At 54.7% G+C, this 24,332-nt stretch overlaps 11 protein-coding genes across 11 annotated transcripts; 7 read left to right on the forward strand and 4 right to left on the reverse strand.

Annotated features, from left to right (window-relative positions):
• Positions 1 to 21: 21 nt before the first annotated feature.
• CABS01_08786 (vacuolar protein sorting-associated protein 1) lies at positions 22 to 2,370 on the forward strand (the record flags this gene model as incomplete). Its single annotated transcript, XM_060542144.1, has 5 exons — positions 22 to 77; positions 149 to 283; positions 365 to 2,007; positions 2,061 to 2,145; positions 2,202 to 2,370. The coding sequence occupies 5 exons, from the start codon at positions 22 to 24 to the stop codon at positions 2,368 to 2,370; spliced, it is 2,088 nt and encodes a 695-aa protein (XP_060401034.1).
• Positions 2,371 to 3,741: 1,371 nt separating this feature from the next.
• CABS01_08787 (short-chain dehydrogenase) lies at positions 3,742 to 4,810 on the forward strand (the record flags this gene model as incomplete). Its single annotated transcript, XM_060542145.1, has 2 exons — positions 3,742 to 4,248; positions 4,349 to 4,810. The coding sequence occupies 2 exons, from the start codon at positions 3,742 to 3,744 to the stop codon at positions 4,808 to 4,810; spliced, it is 969 nt and encodes a 322-aa protein (XP_060401035.1).
• A 959-nt stretch (positions 4,811 to 5,769) lies between these two features.
• On the forward strand, positions 5,770 to 6,975 carry CABS01_08788 (CoA-transferase family III; the record flags this gene model as incomplete). The annotated part of the gene is made up of 1 exon (XM_060542146.1): positions 5,770 to 6,975. The coding sequence occupies one exon, from the start codon at positions 5,770 to 5,772 to the stop codon at positions 6,973 to 6,975; it is 1,206 nt and encodes a 401-aa protein (XP_060401036.1).
• A 1,626-nt stretch (positions 6,976 to 8,601) lies between these two features.
• On the reverse strand, positions 8,602 to 9,106 carry CABS01_08789 (uncharacterized protein; the record flags this gene model as incomplete). The annotated part of the gene is made up of 2 exons (XM_060542147.1): positions 8,602 to 8,892; positions 8,954 to 9,106. 2 exons carry the CDS (start codon positions 9,104 to 9,106, stop codon positions 8,602 to 8,604), a joined length of 444 nt encoding a protein of 147 aa, XP_060401037.1.
• Positions 9,107 to 9,760: 654 nt separating this feature from the next.
• CABS01_08790 (helicase associated domain-containing protein) lies at positions 9,761 to 13,402 on the forward strand (the record flags this gene model as incomplete). The annotated part of the gene is made up of 1 exon (XM_060542148.1): positions 9,761 to 13,402. The coding sequence occupies one exon, from the start codon at positions 9,761 to 9,763 to the stop codon at positions 13,400 to 13,402; it is 3,642 nt and encodes a 1,213-aa protein (XP_060401038.1).
• A 982-nt stretch (positions 13,403 to 14,384) lies between these two features.
• On the forward strand, positions 14,385 to 15,627 carry CABS01_08791 (short chain dehydrogenase; the record flags this gene model as incomplete). Its single annotated transcript, XM_060542149.1, has 6 exons — positions 14,385 to 14,520; positions 14,643 to 14,876; positions 14,947 to 15,165; positions 15,234 to 15,292; positions 15,340 to 15,389; positions 15,453 to 15,627. 6 exons carry the CDS (start codon positions 14,385 to 14,387, stop codon positions 15,625 to 15,627), a joined length of 873 nt encoding a protein of 290 aa, XP_060401039.1.
• Positions 15,628 to 16,247: 620 nt separating this feature from the next.
• Positions 16,248 to 17,225, forward strand: CABS01_08792 (uncharacterized protein; the record flags this gene model as incomplete). The annotated part of the gene is made up of 1 exon (XM_060542150.1): positions 16,248 to 17,225. One exon carries the CDS (start codon positions 16,248 to 16,250, stop codon positions 17,223 to 17,225), a length of 978 nt encoding a protein of 325 aa, XP_060401040.1.
• A 607-nt stretch (positions 17,226 to 17,832) lies between these two features.
• CABS01_08793 (MED6 mediator sub complex component) lies at positions 17,833 to 18,893 on the reverse strand (the record flags this gene model as incomplete). Its single annotated transcript, XM_060542151.1, has 2 exons — positions 17,833 to 18,384; positions 18,465 to 18,893. The coding sequence occupies 2 exons, from the start codon at positions 18,891 to 18,893 to the stop codon at positions 17,833 to 17,835; spliced, it is 981 nt and encodes a 326-aa protein (XP_060401041.1).
• A 437-nt stretch (positions 18,894 to 19,330) lies between these two features.
• On the forward strand, positions 19,331 to 20,131 carry CABS01_08794 (kinase phosphorylation protein; the record flags this gene model as incomplete). The annotated part of the gene is made up of 1 exon (XM_060542152.1): positions 19,331 to 20,131. One exon carries the CDS (start codon positions 19,331 to 19,333, stop codon positions 20,129 to 20,131), a length of 801 nt encoding a protein of 266 aa, XP_060401042.1.
• Positions 20,132 to 20,539: 408 nt separating this feature from the next.
• CABS01_08795 (Hus1-like protein) lies at positions 20,540 to 21,801 on the reverse strand (the record flags this gene model as incomplete). Its single annotated transcript, XM_060542153.1, has 4 exons — positions 20,540 to 20,566; positions 20,620 to 21,472; positions 21,540 to 21,645; positions 21,759 to 21,801. The coding sequence occupies 4 exons, from the start codon at positions 21,799 to 21,801 to the stop codon at positions 20,540 to 20,542; spliced, it is 1,029 nt and encodes a 342-aa protein (XP_060401043.1).
• Positions 21,802 to 22,949: 1,148 nt separating this feature from the next.
• On the reverse strand, positions 22,950 to 23,519 carry CABS01_08796 (uncharacterized protein; the record flags this gene model as incomplete). Its single annotated transcript, XM_060542154.1, has 1 exon — positions 22,950 to 23,519. The coding sequence occupies one exon, from the start codon at positions 23,517 to 23,519 to the stop codon at positions 22,950 to 22,952; it is 570 nt and encodes a 189-aa protein (XP_060401044.1).
• Positions 23,520 to 24,332: the final 813 nt, after the last annotated feature.

Below are 24,332 nucleotides of genomic sequence, written 5' to 3' on the forward strand. Positions count from 1 at the left end.
GTCCCACGCCGCATCGCAACAATGAGCGCGCCCCCCGCTTCCAGCCAAGGTGGTATCTCGGATCCCGCCTTGATCACGTACGTGACACCCAGCAACACCTCTCGACCCCTCGATGCACTTTGGAAGCTAACTATGCGCTGCCCCTCAGCCTCGTGAACAAGCTTCAGGATGTCTTCACAACAGTTGGCGTCACCAACCCTATCGATCTCCCTCAAATCGTCGTCGTCGGTAGCCAGTCTAGCGGTAAGAGTTCCGTCTTGGAGAACATCGTAGGAAGAGACTTGTGAGTGTGACAACCACCACCCGGCCCCGCCATCACATGTCTTCCAGCCCTCGAGGCATCTAACAACTTTGATCCTTTCAGCTTGCCCCGAGGCTCTGGGATCTGCACCCGTCGACCCCTCGTCCTGCAACTCATCAACCGTCCCGCGACTTCACAGAATGGCGTCGAGGAGGTGGAAAACAGCACCGACAAGGCGGCCAACGCCGACGAATGGGGCGAATTCCTCCATATCCCTGGCCAAAAATTCTACGATTTCAACAAGATTCGCGATGAGATTAGCAGAGAAACGGAGGCCAAGGTCGGCCGCAACGCCGGCATTTCACCCGCTCCCATCAACTTGAGAGTTTACTCCCCGAACGTTCTTACCCTCACCCTGGTCGATTTGCCAGGTCTGACTAGAGTGCCAGTCGGAGACCAGCCCCGCGATATCGAGCGCCAGATCCGCGACATGATTCTCAAGTACATCTCCAAGTCCAACGCCATCATTCTCGCCGTCACAGCTGCCAATATCGATCTTGCCAATTCCGACGGTCTCAAGCTCGCCCGCGAGGTCGATCCTGAGGGCCAGCGAACGATTGGTGTTCTCACCAAGGTGGATCTTATGGACGAGGGCACTGATGTAGTTGATATTCTGGCTGGACGCATTATTCCTTTGCGGTTGGGATACGTCCCTGTGGTCAACCGTGGCCAGCGAGATATCGACAACAAGAAACCGATTATGGCAGCCCTGGAGAACGAGAAGAACTTCTTCGACAACCACAAGGCATACAGGAACAAGAGCTCTTACTGCGGAACTCCCTATTTGGCAAGGAAGCTCAACCTCATTCTGATGATGCACATCAAGCAGACCCTGCCCGACATCAAGGCTCGCATCTCGAGCTCACTGCAAAAGTACTCTGCCGAGCTGGACAGCTTGGGACCTAGCATGCTGGGCAACAGCGCAAACATTGTTCTCAACATCATCACCGAGTTCACAAATGAGTGGCGGACGGTCTTGGACGGCAACAACACAGAGCTTTCCAGCACGGAATTGTCGGGTGGTGCGAGAATCAGCTTCGTGTTCCACGAGCTATACTCCAACGGTGTCAAGGCTGTGGATCCCTTCGACGTGGTCAAAGATGTTGATATCCGTACGATCCTGTACAACTCGTCCGGTTCCTCTCCGGCGCTCTTCGTCGGCACTACTGCCTTCGAGTTGATTGTGAAGCAGCAAATCAAGCGTTTGGAAGACCCGAGTCTGAAGTGCGTGTCCCTCGTCTACGATGAGCTGGTGCGCATTCTGTCTCAGCTCCTGGGTAAGGCGCTGTACCGCAGGTATCCTTCCCTCAAGGAGAAGGTTCACACCGTGGTCATCAACTTCTTCAAGAAGGCCATGGAACCCACCAACAAGCTGGTCAAGGATCTCGTGGCTATGGAGGCATGCTACATCAATACTGGTCACCCTGACTTCTTGAACGGCCACAGGGCTATGGCTATGGTAAATGAGCGCTACAACCCTTCCAAGCCTGTCCAGGTCGACCCAAAGACCGGCAAGCCTCTCCCGGGAGGCACTCCCAGAGCGTCCAGCCCAGTTGTGCCTGAAGATGCCGCCAACGGAGGCTTCTTTGGCAGTTTCTTCGCCGCGAAGAACAAGAAGAAGGCTGCAGCCATGGAGGCTCCTCCGCCGACACTCAAGGCTTCCGGAACGCTGTCAGAGCGCGAGAACATTGAGGTGGAAGTCATCAGTATGTCTCCCTTGTTTCACTTGACTCGAAGAAACGCTAACCATGATGCACAGAGCTGCTCATCTCTTCCTACTACAACATTGTGAGGCGGACCATGATCGACATGGTGCCCAAGGCCATCATGCTTACCCTTGTTCAGTGAGTACACACGCCAAGTTTCGTCAGTGAGGTTTGGTCAGCTAACAGTAGGGCAGATTCACCAAGGACGAGATGCAGAAGGAGCTCTTGGAGAACATGTACCGCACCGATACTCTGGACGACCTGCTCAAGGAGAGCGACTTCACCATCCGTAGAAGAAAGGAGTGCCAGCAAATGGTGGAGTCCCTTGGCAAGGCCAGCGAGATTGTCAGCCAGGTCCAGTAAGAGACGCGAGACGACAAACAAAGTGGCTTCTGAGAAGCACTCAAATTTTTGCCTGCTGAGATGCTGGCCGCCCCATGCTTCCGGGGGCACGAAAACTAGAAAGAGCGCGGCGTTCAGGCGGTGAAATCTTCCCAAAAATCGTCGGCGGAGACCCTGGAGGCGTGGGAGGCGGTAGACAATCGGACAGCAGCGGTTGCGGTGATAGTCCTTTAATGAGAGTGGCATACATTTGTTTCTTGTGATGATGACTGAATCAAGATGGCCAAAGAGGATATAGCAAGAGAGAGGCAGCAATGAAAGACCACGTTCCCAATTCGCTTTTCCTGTTCCTGTGCGACGCGCCTCACTTTCCAGTCGAGAGCCTCTCTGAATTGGCATGTGCTTGGTTTGCGACACTCTAGGGGGCGTTATCAATCATGCTCTACAGATCATCATTCAGACGATCTTTCGAGACGCACGTTCGTCCCTCTTACGTAGTAGGGATCCGGCTAACCGGCCGTTGGCTCCGGATTCAAGACTACTCCAATTGACCAAGATCCGGTAGATCATGCAATCAAACTAAACCTTGACCTAGATTAGGATCTCCTGGCGTTATTCCGTTTGGCGTATGAAAGGAAAGCTGGCGTGGGGCGGATATAGGTATCAAAGTAACGTTCATACTTCCGGGTGCCAGCCACTATGGCATAAGAGATGAGCAGATTGGGTGCAGAGGAGAGGTACGGATACGTCTTGGAGACACGCATGCACACGGGTATTCGCCCGGATTCCGTACTCGCTACTTATCGTATTAACGAACATCTCTTTTTGGCTTTTTCACCTCATGTTACGTCGCGCTAGTGCGCAGGTTAGTGTTCCACGTCGGTCAATGCCTGCTCGCTGAGCTTGGTGAAACATTTCCCGGGTAGCGGGAAGCATCAGGGTAGCTTCCGTGCTCTGTGTCTCTCTCACTCACTCTCCGTCTCGAGGTTCCCTCCCCTTCCCCGCAGCATTGAATGGGAAAGCTTGAGCTCTGGGAGAGAGTGGTCTAGACAAGGTCTAGACGGATAGGTCGGGAGAGGGGAAGGGGAAAGGTAGGCCGTAAAGGTAGGTATCTAAGAGAGAGAGAGAGGGGGGGGGGGGGGGGATGGTATTGATAAACTCACCGTGCCCTCCCTTACCTCCCTTTCTTTGTTCATTCTCTGCGTGCATTGCTCCATATTCAACTGCAAACTACCGACTTACCAGAACGTCATTAACCGAAAGACGCGGATATCAAGTGCTGTAAGAAATTCAGCTACAGAGTTTATTCGAAGAGATAGGCTTAGTATCCAGGGCTCCAAAACTTTGAAGTGAGGAACGAACCAGCAAAAGAAGAAGAAGAAAGCCGCCAAGATGATGGCAGTAGACTTCCTCCGCTCTCAATTCAAAAAGCTCCCCTACCCATCCGACGACTGCGCCGGCCGCACCATCATCGTCACGGGCTCCAACGTCGGCCTGGGCCTCGAAGCGGCGCGGCACTTTGTGCGGCTCAACGCCGCCAAGGTGATCCTCGCCGTGCGCAGCACCGACAAAGGCGAGGCGGCCAAGACGGACATTGAGCTGACGACGGGCCGGCGCGGCGTCGTCGAGGTGTGGCCGCTGGACCAGGCGTCGTTTGAGAGCGTCAAGGAGTTTGCGGCGCGCGCGGACAAGCTGCCGAGGCTGGACTTTGCGGTGCTGAACGCGAGCATCGCGACGGGCAAGAGGGTCGACGCCGAGGGGTGGGAGAGCACGATTACGGTGAACGTGCTGAGCACGTTTTTGTTGGGGTTGAAGTTGTTGCCGGTGCTGAGGAGGACGGGCAAGACGCATAATGTTACGCCCAAGATTGTGATTGTCGCTTCGGATGCGAGTCAGATGGTGAGTTTTGTTGTGCCTTCTTCTTGCCCTTCTCTCTCAAACTGCGAGTGATGCCATGGAGATAGATTCCACCCACTTACACGCAATTCGTGCCCCGCAGGCCAAGTTCCACGAACGCAACGAAGAAGACATTTACAAGGCCCTCAACACCAACAAGAGCCTGACGGACCGGTACAACACGTCGAAGCTGATGCAGGTGATACTGGCGCGGCAGATGGCCATCGCGGCGGACGCGTCTGGCAAGGGGCGGGTGCAGGTGACGACGCTGAACCCGGGCCTCTGCGCGACGGCGCTGTTCCGCAACATCCCCTTCCCGCTGACGATCGTCGTCAAGGTCGGGCTGAAGCTGCTGGCGCGGTCGGCCGAGGTCGGGTCGCGGTGCCTGACAGCGAGCGCGTTCGCGGGCGAGGAGGCCCACGGGCGGTACATGAGCGACTGCGTCGTCGTGCGGTTCCCGAAGGTCATGCAGGGCGAGGAGGGGGAGCAGATGCAGGGGCGGGTGTGGGAGGAGACTGTGGAGCTGCTGAATGGAGTTGATCCCGGCGTTTCGATGAATCTTTGAGTGCGCTTTTTGGAGCCTGGGCTGAATGGTATTGTGTGCGATGGTTCTGTTCGTGAACAATAATTTGCAAGATACCTTTTTGGGGGGAATATGTCATGTTTATTGCTGTCTGGGCAGTGTTAGGAAGCGCTCTACTTTCTCATGTGAGTATACGGATGCTGCGCTAAAACATCCACATGTCAATGATATCTACAATCTTGGACGATAGGCATGTCTAGGTATCAAGGAGGAAATGTTCTTACAATGCCAAATCATCAATTCTTTCCGATAGTTGTTATGTCTATTATCTTATGTACAGAAGTATACCTTACCTAGACACTAGAGTATAGGTACGCAGGGGCTGTATAAATTGTATCACATATCACCACTTAAGAAGGAACAAACTTCAATAAGGGCTGCTCCTGTGGATATGCACTTTGGAGTGCTTGGCACTCTCAAAAGTGATAAAAGTACGGAATACTTAAGAGCCAACGAAATCTCGTCCCATCCCATCGGCCCTGTGTTGAAGTCCATATCAAGCAACCACCTCACATCATCTTCAGGAACCCCACACCGAGTACATCATGCACCGGCAATAAGGTGCTCACCGACCCCACAGTAGCTCCCGTCCCGTCCCCCCCGCGATTCGGTGCCAGTGCTAGGAGTTGCTTGTTTTCAGCAACTCCGACCACCCGCCCACAGGCGGACACTGCCTCGGCTTCTTGGGAGCTTCCCCAACTCTAAGTTTACCGGGCTCATGTCTCGGTCACAACTCACAACCGGGACTTCTTTATTTCACAATTCTGCAACAATTTCATCTACATGTATCCGTAAAGATTTCTTACAGTATTACGAAAAAGTACTAAGTCACTTAGAATCAAGTACATAAAGACATTGTCATTATCCCAAGTCTTCTTACATTTATCCTCATCTTACACTCAACCATCTTCAACATCGTCTAAGTGAATTACCTAACAACCATGGTCGGCCCTCCGCCCCTAAAAGGCATCAAGGTCCTCGAATTCGCCGGCCTCGCACCGGGTCCCTTTGCAGGCATGCTCCTCTCCGACGCAGGCGCTTCCGTCCTCCGCGTCGACCGTGCCATCGAGGGAAGCCGCACGCCCCTGCCGACGGAAGACATGCTAGCCCGCCACAAGGCCTCCGTCGCCGTGGACTTGAAATCGCCCGCCGGCCTCGCTCTCGTCAAACGTCTGGCCGAAAAGGCCGACGTGCTCATCGACCCCTTCCGCCCGGGCGTGCTAGAGAAGCTGGGGCTGGGGCCCGAGGTCCTGGAAAAGGCAAACAGGGGCTTGATTTACGGCCGCATGACGGGGTTCCGAAGGGACGGGCGGTATAAAGACATGGCGGGGCACGATATCAATTACCTCGCCGTGTCCGGGGCGCTGAGCATGCTCGGCCGGGACGGGGAGAAGCCGCACCCGCCGTGGAACATTTTGGCCGACTTCGCAGGCGGCGGGGCGATGCTGTTCCAGGGGATTCTGATGGCGCTGCTGGCACGGGAGAGGAACGGTGGGAAGGGCCAGGTCGTGGAGGCCAACATGGTGGATGGGTCGGCGTACTTGGCCACGTTCCCGCGGTTCGCGCTCAAGAACCCGCTCGGGGACAACGGGCGCGGGAGGAACATGCTCGACGGCGGGTGTCCGTACTACGACACGTACGAGACAAAGGACGGCAAGTACTTTGCGGTCGGGGCGCTGGAGCCGCAGTTCTTTGCGGCGTTTATCAAGGGGCTCGGGTTGGCGGGGCAGGGGTGGGAGGAGGAGAGGTTCGATCGGGCGAGGTGGGGGGAGCTGCGGGAGTTGTTCACCAAGATCTTTAAGAGCCGGACGAGAGGGGAGTGGGAGAAGGTGTTTGACGGGACGGATGCGTGTTGTACGCCCGTGTTGGAGTATCACGAGCTCGAGACGGAGCCGGCGAGGGAAGGTGACCAAAGGCCGGCGGTGACGTTGGTAGAGACGCCGTGTTTGGCTGTGGCGGCCGGCGAGGATAAGGATCCGAGACGGGGGCAGGGGCCTGGTGTTGAGGGGGGAGGGTATGTCGGCGTTCCGCTTACGCCTGGTGATGGTGGTGAGAAGGCGCTCGAGGAGTGGCTTGGATGGAAGAAGGGGAGAGAGTTTGAGATTAGGGAGGGGACATGGGTGCTTAAAGAGAAGTCTAGGCTATGAAAGACTGCCCGGTGTTGAAGATTGATATTGTGAAAGTATGCCTATAACTGTTGGAGTATTCGGTATTCCGGCACGTCTCCATCATATATAAGTTTTCTGGTGTTGTTCAACGTGAACAAGTTGCTACCCAAGACCTTGTTCTTTCCATGTATATTTTAGTCACTACGTAACCTTATGTTAGCTTTTTTGTCATGTCAATAGCATGTAATCATGTGCTAACTTTCGCCAAGCATGAACCGAGATACGAAGACAGAGTGCCTCAACTCGGACTTGGTGGTGGGTTCGGCGGTGGCCGAGGCGAGGGGGGATCTTTCCTCGACATGTCCGTGGTTGTGACCGAGGCAGCTGCTTTATGTATCACGTAGATAAAAAGACTCAAACGCCGCTTTGTCCAGAGGATTAGTCGATGTTTTCGAGGTATGGTAAGGTCTTGAGCATACCAACGCTCTCTTGAATGACAATACTTGTCTTCAGTGACTTCTCATGAACATGAACACTCTAGTTTCTTAAAAGAAAGTCAAGCGTGAAATACTTCTTAGCCTGCTTCATCAGAGGAAAAGCTTTGCCAGGGAACCATCCTTTGAGCAACGTCGGCCTCTCTTCGTGTACACTGAGCCGCCAACAGCTGCGCGCTCCCGTTCCGTTCCCTGACCGCCACTACTGCCTCTTCATGTCTTCTTGTCGGTGATGAGAACGTAGTAGTCTGAGGTGTTTTTTCCCTTGGCCGCCAGCACCTGTCCATATGCCGGAAGCCGTTCCCGCCTGTGCCGGCCCGGGGAATGTCAAAGGTGGCTGTCATCTTCTCTGGTCTGCATATCCAGCCCGTCGGAACCCGACGGCTCGCGCTCCCCGGCATGACTGAGGACCTCTCTGGACTCGCCTATCAGATGCGAGGCTTACTTGAACGTGGGGGAAAGGTGTGGTGGCCCGACTTTGTAGGCGTGTTGTAGCACTGCGTTGTCTCTTGTTGTGCCGACTGTCTCCCCCGGCTCACCGCCACGAGTATGGCTGTCATTGTGGATGCGGAAAAAGCAAGTTGACCCTGACACTGTACGTACCGTCACAGAGGGCGGAGGTGTTCGGTTCATAGCAGGTTCTATTTCTGTAGTTTGAATATCTCCTACTTTTCATAGAGATAAGCTGTTGACCTTTGTGCTAGTCTTTCCCAGATGAAAGCACACAAAACGTCTATCACGACTACCGCAGTCAACAAGGTTTTGAAGCGTCCTGCACTATGGAATAGTTTGGCCTTCAGGAATGAAACATACTATCCGTACGAAGCCGGTGATGCCTTTGAGTTTTTAGGCGCCACTACGGCTTTCAGACTTGAACCACGCCCGTGTTGCTGGCAATACTGTACGGGCTGTAAACTTTTGAAGTTCATATCAATCATACCAGCCACTCATAAACCCAGCCTTCGTTTCGAGGCCTATTTATTCCTCGTGCGATACCTTCATGGCATACCAATACTGATATTAAGGTTTGGTTCTCACCAAAGGGCATTCGACTTCCATCAGCGAGATGCTTCTCAGCCAGCGTATGCTCTGTTCAGAGACTAGTTGCAGAAGCGGCTATCATCATCGCAGCTGTCCAATTCAAGATTTACCACGTTATCTGGTAGGTACCTCACAGAACCTTCTGAACCAACTCGACTGTATCGAAAAAAGCTTCCCGCTCAGTGTCGACCTTAGTGAGCCCCAGTCCCACCACGAGCGTCCTGCGATCCTCGGGATCTCTCGTGGACATGAGACTGGCAATCTGTGCTGCGTAGAGCTGCCCTAAAGTTTCTCTCTCATCACCTCCACCTCCGAGAAGAGTCTTGGGCGTCAGGTGGACCGATGGGAGAAGGCCCCGGCTGGTTGAAGGCAGGCTCAGGTCAACCATGCCGCCTGTAGAAGCTTGCAAAGGTACTTGGATCTTTGAGAATGGTCAGTAAAATCAATTTTGGATAAAGCCCAGGGAAACTTCGAGGACGCACCCATTGTGAGAGCTTGCCGTCTTGTGAGATTGTCAATACGAACTTGTCGGAAAAGGAGACTGAAGTGACTTCTGTTGGGACGCCGTTTACTGTTCCCGTTTCCTGCCTGCTTCGTGCGGGGAAGGCTTCTTCTCTGATTCCCTGAGGTTCCATCGTGTTGGGTGTTCCGAGATAGTATCTTTGGGGGGGGGAGGGTAGAATGATTTTATGTTGAGTCTTCTCGATTTTTGGAATTGACTTTACTATTTGAACGTGTAGGCGGATGATGTAGATCGTTTATTAAAGTCTCAAGTTGGACTTGTAGGTCAACTCGGACTGCAGCCAGTGAGGGACTCGTCAAACCCACAGCAGCGGGTGACAGGGGTGTGGATCGCCCCGCACTAGGCCCAAAATAGCTGGAGACCCGGCGGTCAACCCGGCAGAACCTTTTCCATCCAAAAATTTCCAGAATTTGGCGGCGCATCTTAGCGACCCTCAGCGTTGAGTGAGAGAAACATGAGATTTTACTTCACGTGCATCTCCTAATCTTGATACCCTTGTTAAAATGCCAATTTCCTGGCGGTATTGACAATTGTTTTGCAACGCATTTTTCCAAAATTCGATCGCTTTTCTAGGCTTCCACGGCTTGATCTAATTTCACCTGGATCAGCAACGAATCTCAGTCTCATCCACCTAAACTTTTCCCAGTGAGGTGAGAGGCTGCATAAGAAACAGCGACTTTTGCTCCGGTCCAAAGCAGCACCACTCACGCCACGAAGGATCTGCATTGAAGACAAACTCGAACTTGTCATTTTCACACAAATCAAAATGGGAAAATTCGTCCCAAGGCAACGAAAGCACAAGGTGCTCGCCCGCGAGAGGGCCAAGGAGAACGGCATCATCCCCCAGGACTCGAATGCGGATGAGATTCTCCCCGAAGACCAGAAGCGTCTCCAGGAAAAGAGAGCGCAGCTCAAGGCCGAATTGCAAGGAGACGGTGCCAAGGCCAGCGGCAAGAAGGCGAAGCGGTTGGAAAAGTACATCACCAATAAGCTTCGCAAAGATGAGAATCGCGAAATCCTCGCCAAGCTCGCGCAGCAAAAGGTCGACACGAGCTTGTTCACGAGCACCAAGACTCTCGGTCAGGGCAAGGAGTCCAAACGCCAGGCTTTGACGAGGGCGTTGCGGGAGAAGAACGCCGGGTTAGCAGTCGACGCGGATGCCGAGGAGCTGCTTTATGAGGAGAGAGAGGAGGCCCCCGAGGTGGATTCTGACGACAGCCTAGATGACACTTCAAAGGCACCCAAGCCGAAAGCTTCTAAGGCTGCAGTCAAGGCACCTGTGCCGGTATCAGCAGCGAAAGCGAAATCAACACCAGTACCGCCTCCACAAGTACCAGCACCTGAACCGACAACTACACCTGCACCTGCATCAAAGCCGGATCCGCAACTCGCCGCATCTGTAGGCTCTGGTCTGAAGCGTCCATTAGATGTCGATGATTCAGGACGACCAGTGCTTCAGAAGCGTCAAAAGAGAGGCGGCGTGACCTCCAAATTCTCCATCGCTGAACCGGAGAAAGCGAAGGATGCAGAGGACGAATGGAATGGTTTGAGCGATGACGCAGAGAACAATTCAAGCGATGAGGATGACGATTCAGCCGAGGAGTCTGAAGAATCAAGCGAAGGATCCGAAGAGTCTGAGGAAGACGACGAAGATGAAGACGAAAGCGAGGACGATGAAGAAGAGTCTACCAGCACAAGGCAGTCTGCCTTCAAGGCTTGGGCTCTTGCGCAAAGAAACGAAGCCCTTGGTTTTGAAGGAACAACAGAGGCCTCCACAGCACTGGAAATTCCTAGGCCAGAGAATTTTGAGCCACGCCCGCTTGAGCAGGAACCACTACCTCAGGAACTACAGCCGACAACAAACCTTGCACGCAAGGCATACGCCGTTGCTGTGACGAGAACGCCAGATATCCAGGAAGTCCGCATGAAACTTCCGGTGGTCGCTGAGGAACAGAAGATTATGGAGATGATTCACAATAACGACATTGTCGTCGTATGCGGTTCTACAGGTTCCGGTAAGACGACTCAGGTGCCGCAATTCTTGTACGAGGCTGGGTACGGTTCTCCTGGCTCTGCTACTCCGGGCATGATTGGCGTCACGCAACCCCGACGAGTTGCTGCCGTGAGCATGTCAAAACGTGTTGCGCAAGAACTAGGCGATCACTCGGACAGAGTGGGATACCAGATCCGATTCGAGGGTACAGCTTCGGCCAAGACGGCCATCAAGTTTATGACGGATGGTGTGTTGCTGCGAGAGATGGGGCAAGACTTCTCTCTGAAGAAATACTCGGCAATCATTATCGACGAAGCCCACGAAAGAAGTGTCAACACAGATATCCTCATTGGAATGCTGAGTCGTATCAATAATATCCGCAAGGGCGACGACAAGGTCGATCCTTCGATCAAGCCACTCAAGATCATCATCATGTCCGCGACGCTAAGAGTCGAAGACATGACCAACAATACCACACTATTCCCCACCCCGCCTCCTGTGGTTGAAGTCGAAGGACGGCAGCATCCCGTCACGATTCACTTTGCAAGGCGGACACAGTCCGACTTCGTCGAGGAGGCCTTTAACAAGATTATGCGTGGTCACCGGAAGCTACCGCCAGGAGGCTTTCTGGTGTTCCTTACCGGCCAAAACGAGATTAGGTATCTGAGCAAGCGCCTAAGGGAAGCATTTGGTGGCTTCACAGAAGCCAGCGCACCCAAGGTCCAGATCTCAGCCACCGATGCGCCTATGGAAGTCGAAGATATCGACTTTGGCGAGGTTGACGATGCCATCGGTGCCGACATCGATGACGGCCTCGATGAGGATGAGGACATGGAGCACGAGGACGACAAGGAGTTCGAAATTGAAGGAGAGGAGGGAGAAACGGGGCCCATGAAGATGCAAGTCTTACCCCTTTACTCTCTCCTGCCAACTAAGGAGCAGATGAGGGTATTTGAGGATCCTCCCGAAAACCACCGTCAGGTCATCCTGGCAACCAACGTTGCGGAAACCAGTTTGACGATTCCGGGCATCCGTTACGTCTTTGACTGTGGCCGGTCCAAAGAACGCCAATACGATCGCTTCAGCGGAGTGCAAACCTACGAAATCGGCTGGATCAGCAAGGCCAGTGCCAGTCAGCGCGCTGGTCGTGCCGGTCGTACGGGGCCCGGTCACTGCTACAGACTCTACTCCTCGGCCGTCTACGAGAGAGACCTGCCCGAGTTCACGGACCCCGAGATCCTGCGGATGCCCGTCGACGGCGTCGTGCTCCAGCTCAAGGCGATGAACCTCTCCAACGTCGTCAACTTCCCCTTCCCGACGCCGCCGAACCGTATGGGTCTCCGCCAGGCCGAGAAGCTGCTCACCTACCTCTCGGCCATCGCGCCGGAAGGCCAAATCACAAAAATCGGATCGACAATGTCCATCTTCCCGCTCTCGCCCCGCTTCGCCCGCATCCTCCTTGTCGGCCACCAGCACGACTGCCTGCCGTATACCATCATGATGGTGGCGGCGCTCTCGGCCGCTGAGGTCTTTGTCCCGGAACACCAGGCAATCCCCTCTCTTGAGGCGCGTGACGAGTCTGAGTTCCGCCGCACCGCCGACATCATCGCCGAGGATCGCCAGGCCAACATCAGGCGCCTCTTCAACGCCGCGCACAAGAACTTCTGCTACCTGGACGACAGGTCCGACGCCATCAAGCTCCTCCAGGTCGTCGGCGAGTACGCCCATGACCCGACGGAGAAGTGGTGCGAGGATCACTTCGTCCGGTACAAGGTCATGAAGGAGGTGACGCAGCTGCGCCAGCAAATCACCGAGCTCCTCCGCGCCAACATCCCCGCCTTCAAGAATCTCAAATACCAAGACCGGCTCGACGCTCCCTCGGACAAGCAGGTCGCCTACCTCAAGCAGATGGTGGCCGCCGGCTTCATCGACCACGTCGCCCTCCGCGCCGACAAGGCCCCCGTGCCGCCCGAGGTGACGCGCAAACCCGGCCGCGCTATCGACGTGCCCTACATCCCGCTCTCGCCGCTCGGCGTCGGCCACGGCGCGGAGAAGTACATCTACATCCACCCGACGTCGCCGCTCGCCCACCTCAGCCCGGCCGAGTGCCCCGAGTTCGTCGTGTACTCGCAGCTTCAGCGCGCGACGCAGGGCGCAGACGTGAACAAGACGCCCAAGACCAGGATGCTCGCGCTTACGGACGTCACGGGCGGGCAGCTCGCGAGCTTGGCCAAGGGCACGCCGCTCGTGAGCTACGGGAAGCCGGTCAAGGAGATTTCGTCGACGGCGAATACGCGCGAGGTGTGGGTTGTGCCGTACCTCAGGGCCGAAGGGGTCGGTGGTCAGGGGTGGCCGTTGCCGATGAAGAAGGTCGTGCAGCGCAGGGTTGCTGGTAAGGGATGGGTTGTTGAATGAAACGCGGGGGAATCAAAATTTGGTATAAGCATATTTTCAAAAGAATAGAATGGGTCACAAGACATTCACTGTTACTCTGTCATCTCCACCTTGGCGGCGATAATGAATCGTTGATTTACGGTGTTAAAAATTCGGTTTCTCTCTACAATACGGGGCCGACTAGAGTCAATTCTTCCCCCTCTGATTCAGTCCTTCGCCAGTCGTACCGGCATAGCCGCTTCTACGTAAGCGAATCGGGTGAGACGGTACCTTTGGATGGAAACTCCTCCTCGCCCGAATGCCAAACCTCCCAAAACAAGAGTCAAAACCGGCCGGTGATCCAACCACGTGGCGAGCTGGGCCGGTTGAATCGGTTCATAAACCTGAACCTTCTTTTTCCGACACAGGGGTTCTCTTCGCACTCAGTATGGACCATGCGTTCTCCTCCCTCCTTCTCCGTCTTTCTGTCTTCATCGGCTCGTTCGCGGATGAAAGGGGAGGGGGGGAAGACAAGTCTGAGATTCAGGCCTCGAGTAATACACGGCACACGCACTCGGACACGGGTGGCCCTAAGGGAACTTCGGACGAAGGAAATTGTGAAGCGGGTAAAGCTGCAGATGCACGCCCGTGGCCGGGCCCGAGCGAGACTTGACTTGCACTGTCGTTTTCCTTCGAGAAGGACGTTTTCCGTTTGTTCTAGTGTCATTTGTCGTCGATTCTATTCGTTCATCGAAGGAATACCAAATTTATAATCTTTCTGAACGAAGCCGAAGTGAAGCCCAAGATAGCAGATTAGGTATAGCCGACTATCGTGACGACGACCAACAAGCTTTACCTGTTGCTGATTCATATGCCAAAATTATTTTTTGTTTACAAAGCCGTTTCAATTCGGAATTCACTCTGCTCGAGTGTGGATTAGAGAGCTCTTACGCAATCCCGTACCCGTCACAGGACCGTCGTTACTTATAGAGAGTCCCCCTTCCCTCTTGCGGACCTGGCTCCGATGATATTGCAACAGCAAAGGTCGACCTGGAAGGAAAACGAAGCCCTCATTGACGAATGCATGAGCGCCCTCCGCGAGATTGAGATGAAAATGACACTCTTCTCAGGCGTCGCCGTGGTCACAGGCGCTGCTTCAGGTAAGGTCACACGTCAAAATCTCTGGCTCTTGAACGCCATAACATCCAATTATGAAATCAAGAAATGGGTGAGAGGGAGGATGAGATGGAATGCAAGCCTGGGACTGACAGAGTGATCTCAGGCATCGGCCGCCAGGTGGCAATCTCATTCGCCCGTGAGGGCTGCAAGCGCATCGCTCTGCTCGACAGAGATGAGGACGGCGCGCTGGAGACGGCTCGCATGTGCCGGGAGGCCAACGGGGAGACGCGCACTTTTGTCATGGAGATTGACAACCGCAACGACGAGGACATTGCATCGTGTATGGAGAATGTTGTAGAGGAATGGGGCCGGATCGATTATGCAGTTAACTGTGCTGGTGAGTCTATTCAAGATTGTTTTGCGACATCCCTAAGCATATCGGGAAGATTAATGACGGTAACTTGAAGGCATGTTTGGGCCAAAGGCACCGTCGCACCTCCTGACGCCCGCCGAGTTTGACGAGATCACCAACATCAACTACCGCGGCACATGGCTATGCTCGCGGGCGGAGCTCACGCATATGATTAAGCAGGAATCCATGAAGACGCACGACGGCAGACCAGGGAACCGGGGGGTCATTGTCAATGTTGCGAGCAATCTCAGCCTGGTTAGCCGGCCAGAGACACGTGAGTCCAAGCCGAGAATGCCTCTTTCTTTTCCATGTGTGAAGGACCACAGCTAACAACAATGGTAGCGGCCTACAACGCTTCCAAGGCGGCTATCTTAAGTATGACGAGAAGCGATGCCATCGATGTGGGTTTCCTTCTACGACGAGAGACTCCAAGTCTGACAGCTAGTAGTATGCAAAGTATAATATCCGCGTCAACTGCGTGTGTCCAGGGATCATTGAGTAAGTTCTGGGAGAAAACCGGATGAATGGTGTTGATCATGAGAACTGACCGAGACAATCCAGCACGCCCATGACAAGTGAAGTCTCTTCAGATGATCCCATGATCGCAGTAGCGCCAATGAAGCGGAAAGGAACGCCGCAAGAAGTCGCCGATGCCGTCTTATTCCTCTGCAGTTCTAAGGCGTCTTTTATCCACGGCGCCTCGTTGTCCGTTGACGGCGGCTACGTTATCAACTAAGGCCGAGCCTCATTGACTCCCTTGGTGTAACCTGTTGAATAGCAAGAATAAGGATGGCCGAAAGGAAATAAATAGATAGGAACAGGAAAATTGCCTATAGAGAAGATTGGCCATAAAGAAGCCAGTTGAAGAGAAGCCTGGCGAACAGATTGAGATCGGAAAATAGACCTCACTGTTTCGAGCCCGTCGACAGAAAGTCGCAATGGCAATTTATAAATACAGTCACTTGTGTCCATCAAGAGTGAACTCATGGCGCTCATCTTGCCATTGCTCGGGGCTGTGTTGTCTAAGTCCTGGGAGTATCGAAGTCGAAGTAAGGGCAAAATGTAGTACGCGTAATGTTGCAGTCTTGGCAGAAAATAACTAAAGTCGAAATAACAAAGTCTCCGAAACGTTTTCTACTTGTTGCGCAACGTTCGGGCGGTGATCTTCTCATGGTATCTATCCTAGTATTAGAATAGAAAGACTAGCGCAATACGACGCCAGTCAAAGTACCCGAAAAGTCTCCATGATCTACACTCTCACTATACTATATGTAAGACGCCTTTCGCTCGCTACATTGGAATAACAATCTAAAGCAATCCAGATGAAAGCCCGATCCAGAATAACCATCGCTAAAAATGACATCTATAACACCAACAATCCTCATCGTCGGCGCAACCGGCCAGACGGGAAGCGCAACAATCGCAGCCCTCGCCTCAACCCCCAACCCGCCCCAAATCCTCGCCCTCACCCGCTCCCCATCCTCTCCCAAATCACAAGCCCTCCTCAAACTATTCACAGATCGTCAATCATCAGTATCCTCTTCAACAATAACACCAACATCATCACCAATGACCCTCATCCAAGGCACACCCGAGAACCCGACCCCCATCTTCGCCTCCCACCCAGACATATCCGCCCTCTACCTCGTAACCGTCCCACCCGGAGACGAAGCGCAAGCCATACCCCTCATCGACGCCGCAATCGCCCACAAGATACCGCACATCGTCTTCTCGAGCGTCGACCGCGGGGGCGACGAGCGCTCGTGGACGAACCCGACGCCCGTGCCGCACTTTGCGGCCAAGCACCGCGTCGAGGTCTACCTCCGCGACAAGACGCGCGGCACGCAGACCAGGTGGACGATCTTGAGGCCGGCCGGGTTCATGGATAATTACCGTGCCGAGGCGGGGGTTATGGGCTCCGTCATGGGCGGGCTGTGGGCGACGATGCCGGCGGGTGGGAGGAAGATGCAGCTTGTTAGCGCGAGGGATATCGGGCTCTTTGCGGCTCGGGCGCTGATAGAAGGTCCTGGTACGGAGGATGGAGGAGGAGGATGGGGTGGTAGGGCGCTGGGGCTCGCTGGTGATGAGATCGGTTTCGACGAGGCGGAGGAGGTGTTTGAGAGGGTTGTGGGGCAGAGGATGCCGAGGACGTGGGGGGTTGTCGGTCGGGGCGTGAGGTGGGCCTTTGAGGATGCCGGGAGGAGTATGGAGTGGTTTGAGGAGGAAGGGTATAAGGCTGATGTTGCGATGTTGAGGGGCATGGAGCCGAGGTTGCAGACCTGGGAGACGTGGTTGAGGGAGAGTAGTGGGTGGGTGAAGGATGATGAGGAGTGAAAAGGGGGTTCAGAGAGGCTCAATGGAGTTCAGCGATGATGTTTGATACCATTTTCTAGGGGTCTAAAGAGCGCCGAAGACTATAGATTTCCATATATGTCAGATCTCTGCTTGAATTGGATATGATCATTAAGTAAATATGAGGGACGGGCTGAAAAGGAATGCCTGTTCTAGCTATAGCCCTGTACGTCGCCTCTTTCCTGAACACAGGTCATGGTAGGCTCTGAGATGGAAAGTGTACGCGAGCCCAATCCACTGCGAGGGACGCCTCGGAATACCTGCAGGATACCCGCGAGGCTCTATAGCCGATGAATCATCGCCAGCTCCCAACAACAAGTACCTGGGCCGTATGGTCGAGGGGTTCATCGGGCTGCAGAGGCCCCGGTTAGACAGTGAAGACTCCTGTCTATTTCGGGATCCAAGTTCGATTCCTCGATCGGTCGGACCATTGTTGTTTTTTGTCTTTTTCTTTTTCTCTCTGTAAGAAAACCAATAGAAGGCATGCTTTCCTAGGCAAAAAGGGGGTATCATTACTAAATCAAAACGCTATGAGTGAGTCGAATCCATCTCTTCTTCTTTTTTACTTTTTGTCCTCCGGGGCAAATTCTCACGAAGACGGGCCAGGCGTCGTAGCCGGCGTCGCAATCTTGCTCTTCTTTCTCTTCGGCTTCGGTCCGTTGGGCGTCTTGGGACTCTTGCCCTCCTTACCCTCCTTCTTGGCCTCCTCCGCCAACTTAGTATTAATCACCGGCTTGGGCTGTGCCGACGATGGCGGAGGCGGCGGCGCAATCTTGTCCTTGCGCCCCGTGCTTGCAAAGTGGAAGTCGCCGGGCCTGCCCGTGATCGGATTCTCGTCAAAGTAGTCGCCGCCGTGGCGCATATGGATCGCAAAGGACTCCTCCGCCAGCCTGTCCAACGCGTTGGCCGTCGAGTCCTTTTTGCTGTTGCTGCCTGTTTTGCCGCCCGCCGAGGTCTTGCTGCCGTTCGTTGCGCCTTCGGCGGCGGGTGTGTCTGCTGCTGCCGCTGCCGCTCCATCTTTCGCGCGGGCGAGGGCTGAGGGGGGCGTCGGTTGGGTGTAGACGTGGCCTAGGGAGGGCGTCCACTTGCGTACGCTGTCGGTCGCGGGAAGAACCTTTCTCATTGATTCGGCAATTGATTCCTAGCATTGTGTCAGACTCCATCATCCTTCAAGAAGAATGCTATCTCTCGTGGGAGAGAGGGAGGGAAGTGGGGACTTACAATCCTCGAACTGAGAAGATCGCCCAGCGTCGGCGCCTGATAGATATTCTCGCCGACGACAAAGTAATACGCCAATGGCTTCGTCTCCATGCGCCCGCGGTCGAGGTTCTTCTGCCTCGTCTGCTTCACAATCGTCCACACGCCCGTGCCCATGACCATGTCGGCGGGCGCGTGCAGGACCCTGAACTCGAGGCCGGCCATCTTGTCGAGCTCGCTCTCGAACGCCTCGCGCGTGGCGAGGTTCTTGAGTAAGGCCGGGTTGAACATGGCCTGGTTCGTGATGACGGCGTTGTTGGACTGGCGGTCGAAAAAGGGCGACTCGGCAAAGTAGAAGAGCACGCTGTTGGAGTGGATGCCCTGCATCGAGGCCGCGATATCGGGGGCGCGCCATTGGATCTCGTCCAGGGGCGGGTCGTTTGGGTTGGCCATTGTGGAGGGGGGGATTCGGTCGTTGGAGGAAGGTATGTCGAATGAGTTGTTGACGAGTCGTTTTGTGCTGGGTATGCGTGGGTGACGTTCGGAGGGCGGATTGCGGAGCTTTTTGAGCCGGAGTGGAAGCTCTCCAACTTTTGTATCGTGGGGCCGGAGCTTGTTCGACTGCAGGGGCTGAATCGACAGGGGTTTTTTTGCCCGGGGGGTGGGGGGGAGCGTGTCATCACGTGATAGTCCTGCCTACCGACCATCTTCAAGCTTCAAGACCTTCAATTTGAATGGAGCCTCTCCAACGACGACCATTGTCAAACCTAACACCATCAAATACCATTAATACTCAACGGAAATCCCTTACCAAAAAATTTCATCACGAGACAATCAAAGCACCGCTACCCAAATCAAGAACTCAAAGCAAATCGAAACCGCCCCCGAAAATGGACCTCCTCTCGAGCGTCCGCAAATCCGGCTCCCGCGGCGGCGTCAACTTCAGCTGGGACGAAGTCGCCAACTCCTCCCACCGCGAAAACTACCTCGGCCACAGCCTCAAAGCCCCCGTCGGCCGCTGGCAAAAGGGCCGCGACCTCAACTGGTACGCCAAGGGCGACGGCGACGACGCAGGAGCGGTCGAAGGCGAGACGGAACAAGAGAGGCAGGAGCGCGCGCGCAAGGAGGAGCTGCGCAAGATCAAAGAGGCCGAGGAGGATGCGCTCGCGCGCGCGCTGGGATTACCTGTGCCGCAGCGGGATTCGTCCGGCGCGAATGCCGTTGAGGTGAGCGGGGCAAGGGGGATCGGTGGTGCTGGTGCTGGTGATGCGAAGCCTGTAGAGGAGGAAGGGGCCAAGGGCGGGCTCGTTGTCAGTGAGAAGAGAGAGCGCAGGGATCGGAATGAGGATAGGCAGAGAAGGCGGAGGCGGAGTCGGAGTCGTAGCCCCCGGCGAGAGAGGAGGAGGGATGGCGAGAGGAGGCGGAGTCGGGAAAGGGACATGGATCGCGGGGAGGAGAGGCACCGCCATCGCCGTGGTGAAGGACGGGAACACGGTGGTCGAGAACGCAGGGATCGCGACCGTGATGAGGGACGGGAGAGGCGGCATCATCGTAAGGCGAGAAGCCGGAGCCGTGAGGGTGGTGAGCGAGAGCGCGGGCCGAGAGAGCATCGACGGCGGAGCAGGAGCAGAGAGGGTCAGCGGCCGCGGTCGAGCGACCGCCGACGTAGTCCGGATGAGCGCCGTCGATAAAGGTCGGTAGACTGGTGAGCGTGGTGAGACCGAAGAGACAGAACAATGATACCCACGTCGCTTCTGTTGCGCAAAGAAGCACATTATACAGTTCACAAGAACATACACTCTCAAAATAGCGTTAAACGAGAACCAGCAAGCAACTTGTGCCTGGTTATTTGAATAACATACACAATGTCACCATATGCAAATCCATAGCCCGTTATGGCTTGGTAGAGACCCTTTGACTAGTGACTTTGCGAAGATAGAATCCCAGTATCGGCCTCATCTTCAAACTGGTTTGCACCCAGCCACTGGGGCTCACATAAACGCCGACATCTACCTCAGTGCTCCTGCTTTTCATAAACCTGAACGCCGGTCCCAAATTACTACAGGACCCTCCTTGACAGTTCGAAAACGCAAAACAGCTCATGCGCTGAAGGATGTTACGTAGTACTGTGAGTAGTCAGCCAGTGTTCTCCCCTAAGCGCATGCAAGGGATCTCTTACGGTCAGTACGGCGTCGTCTGCCGTGGCATCGTCATACTGCGGCACGTAAACATACAGAATCAAAGCATGGTCGTCTGCGAATGCAGCAACGACTCTCCCCTCGAGCCGCCCTACACTCAACACCCGGCTCCAGTCCTTGCCATCTACCCGCACCGTTGCCCACTTCTCCGGGCCACCCTCCTTAAACTTGACGCTTGGGTGCTCTTCAACGGGCATCTCCAGCTGCGTGGGGTCCAACTCCGGATTGACGAGTCCCGACCATGTACTCGAGACGTCGACGGCCTCGGTGGCGATCCGCAGCTTCAGGTTGCCAAACATGTTGGCGCTAAGCTCCAGCTTGGGGCTCACGCGGGAGTTTGTGCCGGACGAGAGCGCGAGCTTGGTGAAGCGGTCCGAGATGGCCTTGAGCTGGAGCAGAGGCGGCATGGTGATGTGCACGTCTGTCTCGCGCACCGTGGGCTGCATGATTGTCTCTACCGTCTCTGGATGCAGCACCCGGACGGGAATGTCCTGGGTGATGATCTTCTCGCGCTCGCGGCGCAGAGACGTCTCTAGATGCTCAGCGGCGAACCCCTGGTCATCCTCGTCAAAAGGATCATTTTCAAGACCGGCGTAGGCGGCGTTGCGGCCTGGGAGACCTGACCCCGAGGAGGCGTTCGTCGTGGTCGTGATGGTCATGGACAATACGGGGACTCCATCCTTCTTGGTGAGACGCAACGAGGCAGAGGTGCTGTTGAGCGCAGAACGTAGGGCACGTTGGAGAGGTTGCAATGGTAGCTCTAGGTTGATGGTGTTGTGGTCTTCGGCCGATTGGATGTGGTAGCTGTCAAAGATGAAGTCCATGGGTAGAGAACTGGAGCCATGATTCAGCAACCACAGCTTCTCAAGACGCTACCAGAGTCAGAGTGCAGCAATCTTACGACCAGACTTGAGAACCCGTGTCGGGAATGACGGTGAAGCGTGCCGTTTCATCGTCTAGGCGAACCCATGCGATCTTCTCGAGCGAGTTGAGGGCAGCTGTGAGCTCTGTAAAGCAAAGGGAACGGTCAGAGAGTCAACAAGGGAACCCGAGGTTGCAGCAAAGCCGGCCGGCCGGCAAGCAGGTAGGCAGGCTTGGGGTGTTGTGGGTTCAAACGCACTGGAAAAGGTACGGATGTTCTTGAGCTCCGTTTTGAATCGCATTTTCGAAATCTCGATCTCTCAGCGAGATGGCCGTCCGTCCGTCCTAAATAAAAACCTTATAGGTACAGGGAGTCACACAAACAGAAAGAAACACCCGGCTGCAGTTGAGGTACGGGCGGAGAGGTATTGGGGGGGGGGGGGGGGAGAGCTGATTACCTCTTTTGGTGTAGACGCGTAAAGCGGAAAGAGAAACGACGCGATCTTGCCTTTCAGAGGTGCGTTGCAGTGTGCGGTACGCCGCCGTGCGTGGTGCTGCCACTGGCAGGGAGAAGGCACCGAGCAAAGGTGGTACATGCCTGCCAATGCCTGCCGCCACGCTGCACTGCAGGCGCTGCCAGCAAGATGGTCTGCAGAAAACGGCACGGGAGTCTTTAGCGCGGGGCAACCACCCCTGCCTAGCGTGTCCATATTGGGAGACCTCACCCCATTCACAGTTCGCGCCTACCCCGCCATCACCTGAGGTCCCCGGGGATGCGCAGAAGGGAGAGAGGGTGAGATCGTTTTTGAGGGCCGGCCAGTTGGATAATGTCCCGACAGGCTTCACTTTCCCCCCTTTCGCTTCTTGATTCAAGATCTCTGGGAGTATGGTGGATGCTATGGACGTCAGAGGGTGTATTGAGTCTCCCAGAGTGACGTCGACAGGTGTGGAGTGAAGCCTAGGTGGTTGGTGATTTTGCATCACCGTGAAGCAGTCCATGTCGGTCGAGAAAGGCTGGCTTCTAGATAGCCTTGAGGTTTCATTTCTAATACCCTATGGGAAAATAATTGTGTTTAAGATTGTTGTGAAAAGCTCGAAATTCGTTACAGGTATTTGGACAAATGAGATCCGTCACCTATACCATCTGCTGTCTTATAACAAGACTGATGAGGCTTCGCCCAAGTCATGATGCTCCCATCAAACTATTGTGTAGAGACCTGGCTTGGTTATCATAATGCCAGTCCTACCAGCCGCTATGGTGCCATAGTCTACCGGCCTTTAGAAGCCACCGCCGTGCATTCCTATCCCTTGTACATTCATCGTTGTGTACGCCGGCGGTGTCAAGCCGAACTTCCCAGCACTAGAGAAGTCGCCATGTCTCTGCTTAGGTAGGCCCCGCGACGTTGGTATCTCCGGTCTCACCAAGAGACGGAAACCACACCCACTGGTGTTATTTCTTTGGCGATTTCGATCCAGAAGCTTTCCGATCTTCTTGGATAAAATGTTCGGTCCACTTCCTCCTCCATACTTCACGATCCTCCCAAGGCTCTTTTGTTGGTGTTTCTTCCTGTTCCTTGGGCACCTCTTGAGGAATGGACGCCATGTTGTGATCGAGCGAGTGGATGAGGGAGTTGAGCCGCGGTAGAAGCTGACCGCGAAAATATTTGGATGTTTTGCGAGTACGTTGTAGTTGCGTGTGACATATTTCGCACGGCATCCAGCCCCAGTACATGTAATTGCGCGTCGCCTTTGTCGTCGGCACCACGGGATGCCCACAGTCGCACCGCATGCTCACCCTACACCAAGGGCAGTGCGGCTCATCGACGCTGGCGACGCCGAGCCAGTGTTGTATGCAGTCGCCGCCGAAGCGATGGCCGCAGGGGAGATATCGCCAGACCTCCTTGTCGCCCTCCTCCTTAGCCTCGCCTACTTTTTCGTAACATATTGCGCAGCAGGTGTCGTCGGCAGCGGGATTCGAAGCCATCTCCTGCTTCCGCATAACAGATTTGAAAATGTTCATCGTCTCCAGCGGGAAAGGGACATGAGATTCGCTATAAGACCCAGCGTCGGAAACAAGAAAACTTGCTAGAGGAAAACGAGTCCCGGACTAACCGAAGCCTTTGTTGCTAGACCAAACGGCGGTCGAACAGTGATGAACAAAGACGATGAGGAACATAACAAAGAAGGGAAAAGGAATACAAACACCCGGACAGGAAGAGCCACTGACTTTAGGAAAGCTAATCGTGCCTTGCAGATGGATGGCTCGACATTGACCTCCGCCGTTGGACCGTTCCGGATCCTCTGCCGGGTCAGCCATGTCTTTCTCAGGAAAAAAGGCATGGTGCACGGAGCCATACCTTGAGTACAAGGTGTGCCGCCGACTCGCTGGGCTATGCTTGACATGTGCGCTGGCGGCATTTAGTCTTGGTCTGACCTTTCTGGGAAACATGGAGCATTGGCTGGAGAGCGTGTGACGCTTGACGCTTGTCAGAAGGAATGCGTGCCCCTCTTCCCAGTCCTCCAGGAGGAGGAACCATTTCGGTGCTGCTGACCTCCACCAACTTCATCCCACTCCTTACCACACTAAACAAGAGTAAGATGCCATGCTGAGGAGGGGCAGAAGAAAAAAAGGAAAAAAAGGATAGAAGAGCCGCCGTCTCCGATAGCGAAAGAGAGAAACATGACAGGCCAAGCTAGGTAAGGTGTAGAAACCTGCAGGACGGAAACACGGGCGCCTGAGCGGTGCTTGTTTCGGACATGTGGTTGCGCCTGACCCCAACTCAGACCAAACAGAGCAGAGATGGAGCGAGACAGTCGACCAAAGTGAGGCAGG

The sequence above is a fragment of the Colletotrichum abscissum genome (genome assembly GCF_030869225.1).
Source record: "Colletotrichum abscissum strain IMI 504890 chromosome Unknown Scaffold_20.1, whole genome shotgun sequence".
In the NCBI taxonomy this organism is placed as follows: domain Eukaryota; kingdom Fungi; phylum Ascomycota; class Sordariomycetes; order Glomerellales; family Glomerellaceae; genus Colletotrichum; species Colletotrichum abscissum.